Source organism: Aethalodelphis obliquidens, unplaced genomic scaffold (genome assembly GCF_003676395.1).
Source record: "Aethalodelphis obliquidens isolate GAN/ISIS:26980383/991018 unplaced genomic scaffold, ASM367639v1 scaffold7, whole genome shotgun sequence".
Taxonomy (NCBI): domain Eukaryota; kingdom Metazoa; phylum Chordata; class Mammalia; order Artiodactyla; family Delphinidae; genus Aethalodelphis; species Aethalodelphis obliquidens.
This window is the reverse complement of record NW_020837951.1, coordinates 43,011,410-43,028,644: the sequence shown is the minus strand read 5'-3', so window position 1 is coordinate 43,028,644 and position 17,235 is coordinate 43,011,410. Positions and strand designations below refer to the sequence as shown.

Here is a 17,235-nt window from a genome sequence, read left to right as displayed (position 1 = left end):
GCTTCTTTTTCACTTCAGGTCAGCCCACTTGGGCAGGATCCACGAAAAACGCACGCTGGCTCTCTCGCACACATAGCCCAGATCTGGCCTGGCATAAATATTCCTGCATCCACTACTCTTAACAATTTTCTCAGGGTGAAGGCTACTGCATGCAGCCACCTGTTCTATGTCCCACTGTCAACATAGCCAGTCAGCACATCTCTTGCCCTTTAGATTTTCTGGGTAAGAATGAAACACCTGCCCGCTGTGTCTCCCAAACTGAGAGGGTCACATATGAGTCTCTCTGGGTGGTCTTTCAGAACCCACTGCTCAGGCTCCAGGGGAGGGACTGATGCCCCCTCTCCCTTAATCACATGGGACACACACATCTCAAAACGTCTCCTCTTTTCTATTTCCAAATTTCAATCGTTTTATTCCTTCTAAGATGGTAAAAGCTTCAAAAGCACTGTAAGCAGATTTCACCTACTTCTTTTGAAAATTTTGTATCATGGTCTCACAGATGGCTTTGGGAAGGGTTATCTATTGTCTCCATCCCTTTTTTTTTTTAAACATCTTTATTGGAGTATAATTGCTTTACAATGGTGTGTTAGTTTCTGCTGTATAACAAAGTGAATCAGCTATACATATACATATATCCCCATATCTCCTCCCTCTTGCGTCTCCCTCCCACCCCTCTAGGTGGCCACAAAGCACTGAGCTGGTCTCCCTGTGCTATGTGTCTCCATCCTTCTACTGAACCTTTTAATTGAACGTCTCTGCAAGCTGTGTTCCTTTGGTCCCTGCAGAGCTGGTCTCCATCCTCCTCCACCCTGCTCTCTGCCACAGCACAGAGGCCCTCTGGACCACATCAAGAGTCTCTTCTAGACTCGCGTTTCCTGTTGGTTTCAGCCAATGGGAAACCCTAACAGGTGCTGGGAAGGAGGAAGGAGAGTGATGGCAGAGTGTTTACTCCTACATTTCCTTGCATTTGGGGTCACTTTGAACTTGGGCACTCCTTGACCAAAGGCTCTTCCTGAGGTGGCCCTCTCTTTTCAACATTCTCCTTCCAGGTTCTGGAAACTTCTCCTTTCCTTCTCCTTTCATGCTGAGGGTAATAACCCCTGGGACACCACTCTCTTCCCTGCAGTATCCCTCACTCTGCCTTCACCTAATAAAATGGCTCACTTTATTAGACCGACCTCAAATTATCTCAATTGAATGGGCCACCTGTTCCCGCTGGGACTGATACTATCTTGTTACAAAATATGTAGCTTGAGATGCACAAACATATTTTTCAAACTAAACTATACCATGTGCAAATATGAACATGCCCAGTTTCCTATTGCTTAAGAGTTTTGAATAAACATTTCGAACGTGATAATCCTGTCTTTTTACACTTTATAATTTCCTATTTCTATGAATTCTTGAAAATTCAAAGCAAATCTTTATAAACTTATAGTTCATAGAAACCTTCTCTACTACTGGAGACCTTTAAGCCTGCTGGAAGAATACAGAAGCCCTGGAGCCCCAGTCCCATCCTAAGAGGCAGATTTACCAGTTGAATCAGTCAAAAAGCAAGAACTTCATTTCATGATTGTCCTCTCCCAGTGATTCATTGGTAACTTGACTCTTCCAATGGGCTTAAGAACATCTGATAGGATGGCCTTCATCTGAATAAAATCTAAGACAACTGAAACCACAAAAAAGTTACAAAGACTTGAGAAACTAGATAACAAAGATTCCTGTTTGGAGGTTCTGGTGGATTTTAAGTGATCACAGATTATCTCCAGCTCCTCCCATTTGGAGGTGGAGTCTCTTTCCTCACTCTCTCTGGGCTGGCCCCATGACATGACTTGTTTTGACCAGTAACACGTGGCATGACTTTGTGGGGCTTGCAAGCACCCAAAGTTCTTGCTTCCACCATCTTGGAAGACTTCTGCTCTAGAGTGAAGAAGCCTGGGATGAAAGGCCATATATAGAGAGAGGCTCAGCCACCTAGCTATTCATTCCAACCCTCCCAGCTGAGGCCCCACCCATGTCAGTGAGGCAACCCTAGTCAACCAGTCCAGCAGGGCCATCAGCTGACTGTAGTCACAGGAGTAAGCTCAGACAAGACCAGGAGAATCATATGAATTACTACATTGTTGTTCTTTGAAGCCACTTAGTTTTGGGGAAACATGGACTTTCTTATCTGTCATACCAGAATTATGTCCATGGCCAGTTAATTCAGTAAGAGAATTCCAGAAAAATATAGACTAGGTAACCATTGATGGTAACGGTTAGCTTATTCTTCTGTGACCCAACATAGAACAATTAGGAAAGAATGAGGACTTTGGAATCCGCTGTCCCTGGGTTGGAATGCTTACTCTGTAGTTTATTTCTGTTTCTGACTCTCAGTTTAATCATCTGTAAAACAGATATAATAACTGCCTATGTACATCATAAGTAAGGCATCAGGATTTTAAAAGATAACTAATATAAAGCACCTAACATAGTGCTAGAAACTTGGTGAATGCCAATTTCCTTCCTCAGTATCCGTGTATATGTGTCCAAAAGTTGGAAACTGAATCAAATGGCTCTAAGCCAATGGTACTCAAAATGTGTCTGGACCAGCAACATCAGCATCCCAAGGAACTTATTAAACATACATATTCTCAGACCCCAACCAGAGCTATTGATTCAGAAACTCTGGTGTCCTGTATTGCCCCATTAAAGCCAACTAAAATTACCAATCATTCATGAGCTTGTACTATAGTATCTAGCCTATATTTCAGCATATAGTAGCTACTCAGTAAAAATGTTTGATGACAAATGACTGTTAATGGGTGATTAAGTGGATGGATGAGATGAGTGCATGCTTTCAAACCCTCCTCTTCAACCCTGGTGTCCTAAGGACAGATTAGCCAGTCTGACGTGCTATAGGCTGACCTGGTGATGTCAACAACTGTAATATAGGTTGGGAGCCTCATTGTTTGGGCTCCATGGGAAGGTAGGTACAAGATGACTGTTTGATTTGGGTTAAAAAGAAAGCACTCTTAAAGACCAAAACAATGAAGAGTCAACAAGAGGTGTGCTTGGCATGGGCATTCCAAAGACACTGAAAATTAGATTTCATAACGGCATCATGAAAAGAATGCTAGTCTAAAATGCTGGAAGGCAAAACATAGCCACAAATACTTCATGCCATGAACTACCATTTCTAGAAGAGTCTACTACAGTTAATTTACAAGTTGGAAATAATAATGGATTTATTTCAGAGGGTATTCATGGAGGTTCAATGAGAAAATAAAAATAAAATGCATGGTACATAGTAAACACTCAACGAATGTTGGATACCATTACATTTATGTTTAAAATTTGAATTATTCGAGGTATTGGCTAGCGTCATGCTATGAATACAAAGAGCATTAAATTATTCTTTTGAAGGAATAAAAGAAGACGATAATAAATTACCAAATCCTAGTTCTAGCACCTTGTTCTGTTTTCCCCTTTCTACCACTAGGTGACACCACCAACCTACCATAACCCACTCTTCTCCCACAGATTCCACACAGCCAACCTTCACAATCACTGTTGATTAAGGAACAAGATGTCTATTCTGGAAAGAATCCTAAATTATTCTTTTGTTTGAGTCTTCTTATTTATCTAAATTGCCACTGGCTATTTGGTATAAATTTATTATTTCCTCAGTGTGTACTAAAAAAGAGTTTTTGTTACTTAAGGAACCAATTCAGCATTTACCTACACGGATGGGAAAGAAGCACTCTAATACCATCCCACTTCACAGTTTCTCTTATGTACATGTTTCTTCTGTCACAAGAAAAAGGAAAAATTTTCCTTTAGTTTCACAGCCTACTTTTCTATGGCAAGTTGATACAATGTAGTAATTAACCATTAAAATATTGCCTATGATTCACAGGAGAGTTACAGACAAACTAATTTAAACCAAGGTCAGGTCTCCAAATCAGCAAAGTAACTCTGAAAGCGGGTGAGAGAGAAAATAAACAAGAGAAGAGGTAAGCAACAGCTGCTATTAAAAGTAACACTGGGCAGCTAAAACCGGTCTGAGTATATTCCTAAAAATGTAATTAGCCAAATCCTTCCAGAAATTAAACCATCAAAATGACATTATAGTACACTTTAAAAATGTATTTACAGAGTGAAAGAGCACTCATCCTAGCATATCACTATGTCCTCAGGGTTTCCCTTCTCGTAAAGAAAGATGCAGAAGAGAATTAGATATTATGCTATTAAAAAGTTCAAATTATCACTGATATATTTTGTGAAATGCTATTTCTTAATTCCCTCAGCAGTGCTGAAGTTGAGAATGAATTAACTTAATAGGCTGTTTTCTGGTTTCTTTGTCATTTTATTGGGTGGTTAAAATGACTAGAACCAAAGACTACCTATTATTAGCTTTCCAAATACCAACATTTATTAAAGGGCCATGATAAGAGAGGTACTGAATTCTACCATATCACAGAGCTCATTTTCTCAGGAAGGCAGGCATGGATATTCCATTTCCTGCACAAGGAAAGGGTCAATTTACTGCTCCTACTAAAGGATTTCGGTAAAACAGAATTGCCTGCTTATTACTTTTGAAGTCTAGAAATGTACCATTTTTATTTATATAAGTTGCAGCGATATATAAATTTATTCAAAATGCCTTCTGATAATATGCCCATTTCCCCACAGTGACTGTGAACTTAAGAGATAGGTCCCCAAATAAGGTGACAGAGGTACCAGAAATACCATATCTAAATGGAGAGCCTTAGACATTTTGGTGACATATAGAAAGACTTTTTATTGGCTTCTTAATTATAAATAATTAAGAAGTTACTGGAAGAAAGTGCAGTAATATCAAGGCAGGAGAAGTGGCAGTGAAGAATGGAATAGGGTTTCTGCAAAGGAGCAGGTGGACATATGGAAAAGGGAAAAGCTGTGTGAAACCTGCAAAGGAAAGGAAAGACAGGAAGTGATAAAAAAAAAAAAAAGATATGCAGAAAATGTGGTCCAAAGACTATTACCAGATCTCACTAGTACAGCCCACGACAGTGAAGTTCAGGAGGAAACTGGTGACAACCCAGGATGCACTGCTGACGAGAACAAGCTCTGTGTCTCTAGCAGAATAGAAGAGACCAGAGAGTGGAGAAGACAAGGCTTCCAGGGCAAGAGCCTGAGCCCCCAGCATGCGTGGTGACTGATGAATAGAGGCAGTGGTGACTGTGATGTCTTTGTCCAAGTAGGAAAGACCCTAAAGACTAATTATCCGATGCTCTTCAGTACTGTACACATGAACCATTATCTCTAGCTGCAGTGTGGCCCTACCCACTCTTAATCTAAGCCAAGATTATTAACTGTCGCAAATATACCATTGACCAAAGTGCATGAAACCAGATGAGTAAATTATCATAAATTAAGATTCTACTTTTCCTTGATTCATAGAAGAAAGTCTAGGACTTAATGACACAGTTGGATATGAGAAGCAATCCCCTTCTTTGGTAAAGTCTCCAAAGATGGTCACCTTCAATTCCTCCCCTCCCTATAGGCACATGCTCCTCCTCACATCAAGAATTGGGGTCTAAAGGTTGCCCACTCTCACCACTATTATTCAACATAGCTTTGGAAGTTTTAGCCAGAGCAATCAGAGAAGAAAAAGAAATAAAAGGAATCCAAATCAGAAACGAAGAAGTAAAACTGTCACTGTTTGCAGATGACATGATACTATACATAGAGAATCCTAAAGGTGCTACCAGAAAACTACTAGAGCTAATCAGTGAATTTGGTAAAGTAGCAGGATACAAAATTAATGCACAGAAATCTCTTGCATTCCTATACACTAACAATGAGAAATCTGAAAGAGAAATTAAGGAAACACTCCCATTTACCACTGCAACAAAAAGAATAAAATACCTAGGAATAAACCTACGCAAGGAGACAAAAGACCTGTATGCAGAAAACTATAAGACATTGATGAAAGAAATCAAAAATGATACAAACAGATGGAGAGATATACCATGTTCTTGGATTGGAAGAATCAACATTGTGAAGATGACTATATCACCCAAAGCAATCTACAGATTTAATGCCATCCCTATCAAACTATCAAAGGCATTTTTCACAGAACTAGAAAAAAATTTTGCAATTTGTATGGAAACACAAAAGACCCCGAATAGCCAAAGCAATCTTGAGAAAGAAAAACGGAGCTGGAGGAATCAGGCTCCCTGACTTCAGACTATAGTACAAAGCTACAGTAATCAAAACAGCATGGTATTGGCACAAAAACAGATATATGGCTCAATGGAACAGAATGGAGAGCCCAGAAAAAACCCCACACACCTACAGTTAATTAATCTTTGACAAAGAAGGCAAGAATATACAACAGAGAATAGACAGTCTCCTCAGCAAGTGATGTCAGGAAAGTTGGACAGTGGCATGTATATCAAGGAAGTTAGAACACACCCTGCCACCATACACAAAAATAAACTCAAAATTGCTTAAAGACTTAAATGTAAGACTTGACAACATAAAACTCTTAGAAGAGAACATAGGCAAAACATTCTCAGACCTAAATCATATCAATGTTTTCTTAGGTCAGTCTCCCAAGGCAGGAGAAATAAAAGCAAAAATAAACAAATGGGATCTAATTAAACTTAAAAGCTTTTCACAGCAAAGGAAACCATAAACAAAACAAAAAGACAACCCTCAGAATGGAAGAAAATACTTGCAACTGAAGCAACCGACAAGGACTGATTTCTAAAATATACAAACAGCTCACGCAGCTCAATATCAAAAAAACAAACAACGCAATAAAAATATGGGAAGATGATCTAAACAGACAGTTCTCCAAAGAAGACATACAGATGACCAAAAAGCACATGAAAAGATGCTCAACATCATTAATTATTAGAGAAATGCAAATCAAAGCTACAATGAGGTACCACCTTACACTGGTCAGAATGTCCATCATTCTGTCTACAAATGACAAATTCTGGAGAGGGTGTGGAGAAAAGGGAACCCTCCTACAGTGTTGGTAGGAATGTAAGTTGGTGCAGCCACTATGCAAAACAGTATGGAGGTTCCTCAGAAAACTAAAAATAGAGTTGCCATATAATCCTGCAATCCCGTGCCTGGGCATATATTCAGAGAAAACTATAATTCGAAAAGATAACATGCACCCAATGTCCACTGCAGCACTATTTACAATAGCCAAGACATGGAAACAACCTAAATGCCCATCAACGGATGAATGGATAAAGCAGATGTGGTACATATATGCAATGGATACTACTCAGCCATAAAAAAGAATGACACGATGCCATTTGCAGCAACATGGATGGACCTAGAGATTATCATACTATGTGAGGTAAGTCAGAAAGAGAAAGACAAATACCATAGGCTATCACATATATGGAATCTAAAATATGACACAAATGAACTTATCTATGAAAGAGAAACAGACTCACAGGCATACAGAACAGACTTGAGGTTGCCAAGGAGGTGGGGGCACAGGGGAGGGATGGACTGGGAGTTTGGGGTTAGCAGATGCAAACTGGTATATATAGAATGGATAAACAACAAGGTCCTACTGTATAGCACAGAGAACTATATTCAAAATCCTATGATAAACCATAATGGAAAAGAATATGAAAAAGAATGTATATATGTAAAACTGAATCACTTTGCTGCACAGTAGAAATTAACACAACATTGTAAATCAACTATACTTCAGTAAAATAAATTTTAAAATACACACACAAAAAAGAATTGGGGTCTAATTCCCAGCGGTGTGTTTGCGCTGACTTGTACAGGTTGGTAAGCAATGATTGTAAAATTTTCAGGAAATTTGCAAACCCACCATTAACAAATTAAACACAGCCATTTAAAAAATTATATTAAATATTCTACATTAAATAAATTATATTAAAAACAAAAGTCATAAATTCTCAAAACGCATCACTTCCTAATTATTCTACTACATTATCTATGTTCTATTGCATCTGTCTGCTGGAGAAGCTATATAATGGTATGCTTCTGTGCATCTCTTCCCAATCTGGTTTTTTTTTTAACAAATAAAATTGTAATATATTTAAAGTATACAACAAGATGATGAGCTTTTTTTCTTTTCCTTTTTTTGTGACAATGCTTAAGATCTACTCTTAGCAAATTTCAATTATACAATACAGTGTTAGAACTATTCCTTACTGTGTTTTGATGATATCACATTGGTACCTTGAAACTGGCCATAGTAAGATATTTACACTATGAAAATTGGCAAACACTACAAATCAAAGCTTGTTTAATTGATTTATCGGTTTTCTAGAGCAGGTGTTGGCAAATTATGGCCCACAGGCCAAATTCAGCCCACTGCCTGTTTCTGTACAGCCGGTGAGCTAAACACTTTCTAATCGTTATTTAGTTCCACATAAAATCCTCACTTTTGCCTCTGGACCATAAAGCCTAAAATATTTACTATCTAGCTTTTTGCAGAAAAAAATTTGCCTGTCTCGACTTAAGAAAGTAATGGAGAAAGTTAATTATGTAGGCTAAACTTAAAAGTGGATTGTGTTTCTAGCCATTACATTGTGAATAGCACAAAAATAAAAACAAAACTCTGAGGACATCTTCTTCCAGTATTTGAAAACTATTCTTTAAGTCAGCAGAGAAGTCATTCATGCTGTTGACAAACAGGTAAAGTTCAGACAAAAAATCTTTGTTGTTTCACTTTCTTGTTAAAAAAAAAAAATCAACCACATTCTTGTTGGAACTATACTGGTTCATCAATTGCAGTGCAAGAGTTGCATTAAAATTAAGTAACTAATTCTGTAAGAATCGATTGTATAGAATTTACAATAAAGAGTATGTAATTTGTAAATTGTGGGCTATATATCATGCATATCAGTAATATGTGTGTGTTGTTTTTTTTTTAGAGAGCCCATTGTTAAACATTTACCAGCACACCACTGCTAATTCTATTTTATCATCGATCTGGGCTGGCCTTAGGGAGTTGCATGAACAATAAAATATGATGGAAGTGATATTCTGAGATATTTGAAGTTAGGTCACAATAATCGCAGATTCCATCTGAGTCTCTTCCAAAGCTCGCTCTTGTGGCTCTCTCGCCGAATCTGTCAGGCTGTGAGCAGCCCACACCCGGTGAGTCCCAAGTGAGCTCACAGGTGACTACCATCTGACTGCAACTGCATGAGAAACTCTGAGCAAAAACTGCCCATCTGAACCCAAAAAAAGCCAAAGAACTATGAGAGATAATAACATCTTAGTTTAAGTCTCAAGGTTCTGGGGGTGGCCTGTGACACAGCAGTAGATAACTGGAACACCATTTTATTCTGAGGAGAAGGCACTGAGCAGGGAGCCAGTTGGACCCAACACCTCATGACCTCAGGAATCCTAGGTTGGGGTATCGCAGCTCTGTTTTGTTCCATGTCCTTGGTGCTAAGCAGACGCATGGGCACATTGCGGGGCGGGGATGTAATGAAAAGAGAGAGTGGTTATGGATGATACACACCCACATTTGCATGTAAATCTGAGTCATACTGTCCACCAGAGATGCAGCATGTAAAATACCGTCAAATGGGACACGGACTCTACCCTGTTCACTCACTAGCAATCAACCCCATCTGGGCTTCCTGGAGTGGCATGCACCTCCCTCCACAGCTTTCTTCCTTTCTGCCCCAGGCCCAGTAGCCATTTTTGAGGCTAACTTCCCCACAGCCTCTTGAGGAGGCCATGTCCTCATAGCATCTGATCTCATTATCGCATTCCCACTTCACAGTTGCCCAGGGAAGTCAGTGGGGATTTCTGGGCCCTGAGGAGAGTTTATGCCTGGGGCAGGCTCTGTGTTTTCTATGCTCCTCCCTTTCCACTTCCTCCATGTAAATACACTTCTATAGCATTTCAGGGGAGAAGGAGAAATGTCCAGGGCACCACCCCTTAGCAAAGAAAGCACAGTGCATAATGAGTAACTTTATGATCTCTAAATATTGAGTATTGAGGTATTTTGTACCATTGAGGGAAATAAATATAAAGAAGTATGGCTAGATAGGCCAAGTTTTGTGAATTATTTAAATCCATTTGAAACTGGTCAATAGGTAAAAAAAGCAAAAACATCAAGTTGCCTCCAACCTCAGTTTAGCTGTAACTCCAAAACAGGAATTCCATTATAAGGTATTTCTAGATAGGCCAGTTTTGCAGACTTCATCTGGTATCTTAAAATACTTTGGGTCATCTGCAGAAGGAGCTACCTACCTACAAATTGTAAGGATTCTAAATATTATATGCTTCAGCTGCCTAGTACATTTTTTCCCAGAGACAAAGTGCTATTGCAGCTGATATGATAAACCATTCGTTAAATAGGGAATTTCGATTCCCTCATTTTAATTACGTCTCATTACCAAGAACTGCTCATAGCTCAGAGTAGGAATTCAAGTCTACTTTTCTGATTTCAGGTTTCACTTTTTTATCCTGCCATTGTCCTCAAGAAGCTATGAATTATTAGCTCTAAATTAGTTTCAAATTATAATTCACACTTCAGATGACTCACACACACTGACTGTTAAATTCACACAATGAAAGTCACCTAACCGTGTTTGTCATTTGCTTTAAACCCCTTTGGACTCTTCAGCCAGGTATGAATTGAGAACTTCTAACACCTCAACTACTCAGAATTTCGTTATTAGGAATTACCATAGTGCTCAAAGTAATACTGTTTCCTTTCCATAAAAAATCTCTACCATTAAAATTTTTCACTGATTTGCACTGCTATTTTGAACACACATTTGACAAAGTTACATTACAACAAGGTAAACCAGAATACCCATGTCCTTGAATTCTAGAGGCAGGCAGAGAAAAAAAATCAGAATTCCTTCCTTCCTACATGGTGTGTGCTATCCCTCACCTCATAATCTTTTTTCTTATTATTTTTATCTACTTGACTTATTTTTCCAAATCTCCTCTATATGACGGGCTGATAATAACATTTACTATGAATACTTAGATGATGTTTACAGATCAAAAATTAAAATGATTTTTAAAAGAAGCAAAGATATGAACATAAACAAGAAGTGGCTTGGTACCAAGAGTAGGGAAAACAAGAGTTCCAACCAAGGATTGCTTAAGGATGTCTGTCGAGGCTGTCCAACCCCTGGAGTTTGCGGCAATGATTGACAACTGATGACTTACTAGCAAACCCCCAAGCGGGCATCATATCCCAAGTAGTAAACATAGTGCTTGGGCAGAACAGATCCAGAGTTTGGTCCCAGCTCTGTATTAGACAAATGATTTAAGCTTTTTAGATTCTAATTTCCTCACCTCCAAGATGGAGATTGTGGCAGAGACTGGCTAATTATTCTTCAAACTGTTTCTTCTTCTTGGACATACAATTAGACTGCATTTCTCAGCCTCCCTGCAGTCAGATGCAACCATGTGACTGGGCCAATGAAACATGAGCAGAAGTGATAGATGCTACGTTCTGAAAAGATCCATAAAGTCTCCCACCTTTGGCCCTCCAAGCTCTTCTCCATCTTGAGAGACAGGATGGATGGAGATGTCTCAGGCAATCTTGGGAGCCACACGTCAAAGATGGTCTCTGAATCACCCCTGGTCACACAACCAGGAACACTAAATTGGATTTTGCTGCATGAGCAAAAAATGCATAAGTTATGTGTTGAGTCTTTGAGATTTGGGGTTTACCTGTTACTGCTGTTAGAGTTACCTTAACTAATACAGGGGTACTCATAGCATCTCTACCTCATGGGGTTGCTGGGAAGACTAAAGAAGACAATGCTTGCAAGTTCTTACTCTACTGCCTGATACACAGTGAGCCTTGTCATCAAATGTTAACTCCGTCTTAGCAAGTAGGAGTTGGCAGCCCTGGACCCAAAAGGAAACAGAGGCAGTGGTTACACATATTTCCACTGGTTAGCCAAACAGCTTTGAAAAATCACCTCCAGCATAAGCGTTAGGCATTTTGAAGAATATGCTAATCAAAAATAATATATACTTCCTCAAATATTACTATGCATTTTACGACAAAATAAGGTAGGTAAATACTCTAGAGGTATTTTCATCCTGAACTCCAAAAAATTCCAAGCTCAGACAATGAAAAATCATGTTTCACGCTTAAATTTGGTAAACCAGGTTTCATATTGGTTCACTGAGTCTTAAATCACCTGTTACAATGGTTCAAAGATGCATCACTGCAGCCTGAGTAAAAATGTTCACTTTCGTTAGGGAGGAGTTTAACAGTGATCTTGGGAATTCATTCTGGTCCGTGCTCTGAATGCTAAGGGAAAAGGTCGGTAGGAGGGAAAAGGAGTTTTTCCCTCCTCAGTGTTCCAAGGTGCAGCTTGGCTGGTAACCGCTGTGCAGGGCATCCCATGTGTTCTATTCCAGGTTTCAAATAGCATAGTGTCTGGTCAGGAGGGGGCCCCAGAGAGAAAACAGGCTGGAGCTATTTCCTCAGACTCCAGCTCTGAATAAAGGAGACAAAATTTCAAGAGTTGGAAATCCCCACTTTTCCTCATTTGAAGGAAATTGATTTAAAATAAAAACATGTGGGAGCGACAGATGCAATGTACTTAACAGGCGATAGGTTCATTCATACAGTCTTATTATATGTTGAAGTCCTAACCTCCAGCACCCCAGAATGTGACTTTATTTGGAGATAGAGTCATTGCAGATATAATAGTTAAGATAAGGTCATCAGGGTGGGCCTTAATCCAATACGACTAATGACCATATGAAAAGGAAAAATTTGGAGACATGCATAGGGGGAAGATAATGTGAAAACAAAGGGAGAGACCAAGGTGGTACTTCTATAAGCCATGGAATGCCAAAGATTGCCTGTAAACCACCAGAAGCTAGGAGAGAGGCATGGGACAGATTCTCTCTCAGCTTTCAGAAGGAACCTGTCCTGCCAGTGTCAGATCTTGGACTTCCAGCCTCCAGACTGTGACACAATAAAGTTATGTTGTTTAAGCCACATAGTGTGTGGTGCTTCGTTATGGCAGCAAACTGACACAGTATATATGTGGCAATATTCATAACATGATTGGTCATAACAAAAGTGATCAAGTCAGCGCCTGGTTATTGTTCTTCCTGAAGAAAGATGCTAATGACTTACAGCCTCTTGGGAAATGCTTAAAGGAGATGTAATAATACTTGGTGTTGGCAAGGGAACTATTCATGTGGTATCGCCATGAGCAATCTCATTTGCTTCATTGGCACCTTATTGGAATGGAAAGATTTGTCCCTTTCCCTTAACATCTAGACATACTGCTTTGCTAGGAGTAAAGTAGGCCCAGGATGTATAATTGCTGCATTCTGCTGGAGCGAATGGAGCATAAAGGCAAAGTTTGTTCCAGTTAAGCACGTACTTTAATATCCATAAATTCTCTTCTTTATTTTCCCTAAGGCTTTACTATTTAAAGTTTTTTAACATAGATTTGGTTTTTGGCAACCTTCGTTTCTCTCTACTGGTTCCTCCACTAAAATGCAGAATTAGAAGAAAATCAAAACCACCTGTGTCTCCTTCCTGATAATCAAATTGGCAAACAATGAAAAGGGCACAAAGGATCAGGTACAACCATAATGAATGAAGTGGATTCCTATACATGGTGTGTGTGCCCCACAGGATGTGTGCTATATTCAGACTCAGAATGAACCGGAGGCCATGTGAAATGGGACTGCAGTATCTCTTCCATGGTCCTAGCTTCCAAGTCCTCTCTGCAAGAAGAACTAGCCCTCTGGCCATGCTTCTGATATGGCCATTTTTAATTTTTATTTTTGGCGGTACGCGGGCCTCTCACTGTTGCGGCCTCTCCTGTTGAGGAGCACAGGCTCCGGACGTGCAGGCTCAGCGGCCATGGCTCACGGGCCCAGCCGCTCCACGGCTTGTGGGATCCTCCCGGACCGGGACACGAACCCGTGTCCCCCGCATTGGCAGGCGGACTCTCAACCACTGCGCCACCAGGGAAGCCCCCTGATATGGCCATTTTTTTATCTACTGCTTTTCAAGGTCACACTCGTTCTGATCTCACATATTGAACAAAGCACTGAAACTCAGTATTATTGTAATTATTTACTTTCGACGGTAGATTTTCAATAACCCATATAACCTTAATTAGAACAACTATCATTTGTGAGATATACTACAATAAAAAGGAGAGACAAAAGGTTTAGTAGCTTTCTCTTTATAACGTAGAGGGCCAGTGTGAACCCATCTGTCAAAGGTAGTGGTTTCTACCACCCAAACCAGTGCTTCCCTCTGAAGGACATTCTATATATGTTGCAAGGAGACAAATTCCTCTTATTTTCTCAATATTTCCACCCAAGAAAGTTAACTGGGTCATCAGGCAAATAAAAGCCATGACACATACAACTGTGGAGTTGCAAAGGGCCATTGAAAATGTAAGGAATCCTCTTTCCCATTGCTCCGACATCACATAGAACTTCCAGCTGATTCCTTCCAGTGACAAGTAACCCATTCAAATTTGGGACTGCTGGATAAGCAGTTCTACTGATAAATATGTGGGCCATATTTTATCTAGCTGATCTCAGCCTTCAGCTACAGTTGAAACCGACTGGAAGGAAACAAAGTAAATTGGCCTGGATGCATAGTTAGACGGCTTTGCTTTCCTAGCTGACTTACTTAAATTTAACAGGAAATGAAAATCAGATATCAAAGGAACAAATGGCAGACACCAACGTGTATCTGTATTAACCGAGTACCTACTATGTCCCCAGCACGGTGTCAGGAAATCAAAGGGAGACAGAAGCCAACAATACCATCTTTACCCCCAATTAACTTAAAATATTGTCTAACCATGATTAAATATTTGAAACAAGTTCAAAATTAATGGAAGATATAGTATATATTTAAGTCCTAAGTTGGTCAATTTTGCAAGTGGTAATAGAAAATGGATAATTTCTACAAGTCATCATGAAGTAGCTAGGTCTTGACCATGCTTTGAAGGACAAGTAAGATTTAGAAAGTCATAGGAACTAAGAAAATTTCTTTGAGAATATGTCTAGATTTAAAGGGCTATTAGACAGCTGTTCCAAAACACACAAAATAAGACAGGGGGAATTCTGTCATTATTTTTAAATGGGAATGGGAAAGGAATATTGAAATATAATCAAATATAGATAGAGATTGTGAAAATGCCACTGTATCACAGGATGATCTATGGAGAAAACCAAACTCTGCCCTTAACTTGGGGATTTTTCCAACTAAAAGATTAAATAGTGTACATTTTCTCTCTCAAAGAAGATATACAATGTTATTAAGGAGTTCCTTCTGCATTTCTCAGTTATCTTTAATATCCCTGTTATGTACAAGTGAAAAGCTCTCATTCAGCTGATTAGAGTTTAATCTGTGTACGCTTCTTTATATGTATAAATGTCCTTCTCCCTCCTCCCAGAAGATCATATAGCTCTTCCAGAGATGTACTTAGCCGCCTGATTAATTACTGGCCCTCTATGTAAATTACTGTCAAAATTAAGACGATCTTTTTATCACTTATTCAGCTTGATAAACATTTACAGTTTAACATATCTGACAGAGCCATTTGTATACTCCTATAATATAAATGAAGGTACATTAAAGCTACAGTAAATCTATAATAATAATAATAGCCTTAAAATAATTTGCTAACTACAGACAGTTCCCTAAGCAATTACAAGATGCTCTATGTTGGTTTAGAAAGGAATTGCAAACAAGGCATTTAAAACCTAGTAAGATGCCATTAAATGAAGGGAGATGGGAGGGGGGAAAGAGAAAGAAAACCCTAAGGCCTGAACTGGTAGAAATGATTCTCAAAGCCACTGACCCTTGCAAGATCCATGTCTTCCTTGGATTTCTAGACACAAAGCAGATTTGTAATTGAAGGTGATGATCTCATTACTACATCCCAAATTGCATGTATTTCTTGTATTGAGTCACATCATCATCTAATTATATGGAGCATTTATCAATTCGAAAGTCCATAGAAACAGTTGAGTTTCTATATGCAATGAGAATATGGTCTGTAAACTATATCACCATCAAGTGTGAGTATCTTTAGCGACAACACTCTGCCTCTTGGTACTCATATGGATGTACAAGCCGAACTACAATATCAAAACACCTAGGAACAATTTTACAAAGAAATCACAGAAAAAGCCACCTGGTCTGCTCTTGGGTTTTCCGAGGCATGGATACCTGATGCGTGCCTGCTATGCCCTAGAAATATACACAGTGATACAGTCACCATTACCACCAGAAAAATAAAAAGAATAGCAACATACAGTTCTAAAATCTAAAAGACAAAATGCCTAGACAGCAATTTTTATCTCCATAAACTTGACTTGAGAGTTCAGTGCCTCAATTAAAGGTGGATCGCTTGATCAAGGCAACATAACCGTAAAAAATACTCAGAGTTCTGCACGGCATAAATGTGCCTCTGTAAAATATAATTCCCATTAGTTAGGTTAATTAAGATTAACATGCAAGTCACTGAAAAGCCCCAAAGTAAACAAAAGACAATTGACCAAGGAAACATACAAAGTCAAGAGCTGCATTCCCTTTGAATCATTCATTTAACAGATTGGAAGGAGGGTCTTATTAATACTTGATTTGTCACCATTGATTCTCAAAATGACATGGATCCAAATAGCTTACAAAAGCCAAAGGACAGCTTGGTTTCTTAGAACAGATCTATGGACAATGCAGGGTAGTGCACAGAAAAAGGAAGTGAATCTAATCACATGTATAATCATTGTTATTAAACAGGATATACATATACATACACATACATGTATACATATGTGATTAGGTTTTGTTTTACTGAGATGAATGAAGTGGCACTCATCTTGTTTGGCATTTTTCATTGGTTTAGCATAGTGTTTTCACCCAAAATAATAACCCGCATTCCTAGTCAAATATATCACAAAGAAGCAAATATATCACAGCAAAAGACTAACACTAACTTATGCAATAGACAGAATCGTATTCCATTTTCTCAGAATGCAATTGTGTGAAATCTGTCATTGCTGAAAAAGCTTTCCCACCCTTACCTCCAGGGTCATGTTCACGCTACTAATGGCCACTTTTATTTCTCCATCTGAAAGTTCCTTCAGATCCTTCAGCATTGTCTGTTCAATACTCAAACCTGTGGATTAGAGAAAAAAACAGTATGTTATACTTGGGGAACTTTTTTGGTAATATCAAGGGATTATCTAAAGAAGTCGCCCTGTTAA

The 17,235-nt window shown here is 39.0% G+C and overlaps 1 protein-coding gene across 5 annotated transcripts in view; it reads right to left on the bottom strand.

The window, feature by feature from the left end:
• The window catches only part of PRUNE2 (prune homolog 2 with BCH domain), a 272,472-nt gene that overhangs the window by 180,659 nt on the left and 74,578 nt on the right, over positions 1-17,235 (bottom strand). For all 5 annotated transcript variants that reach the window (XM_027105655.1, XM_027105657.1, XM_027105658.1 and 2 more), the window contains exon 6: positions 17,053-17,147. In XM_027105655.1, coding sequence (XP_026961456.1) covers positions 17,053-17,147 — 95 coding nt within the window. The remainder of the gene's footprint in view (positions 1-17,052; positions 17,148-17,235) is intronic.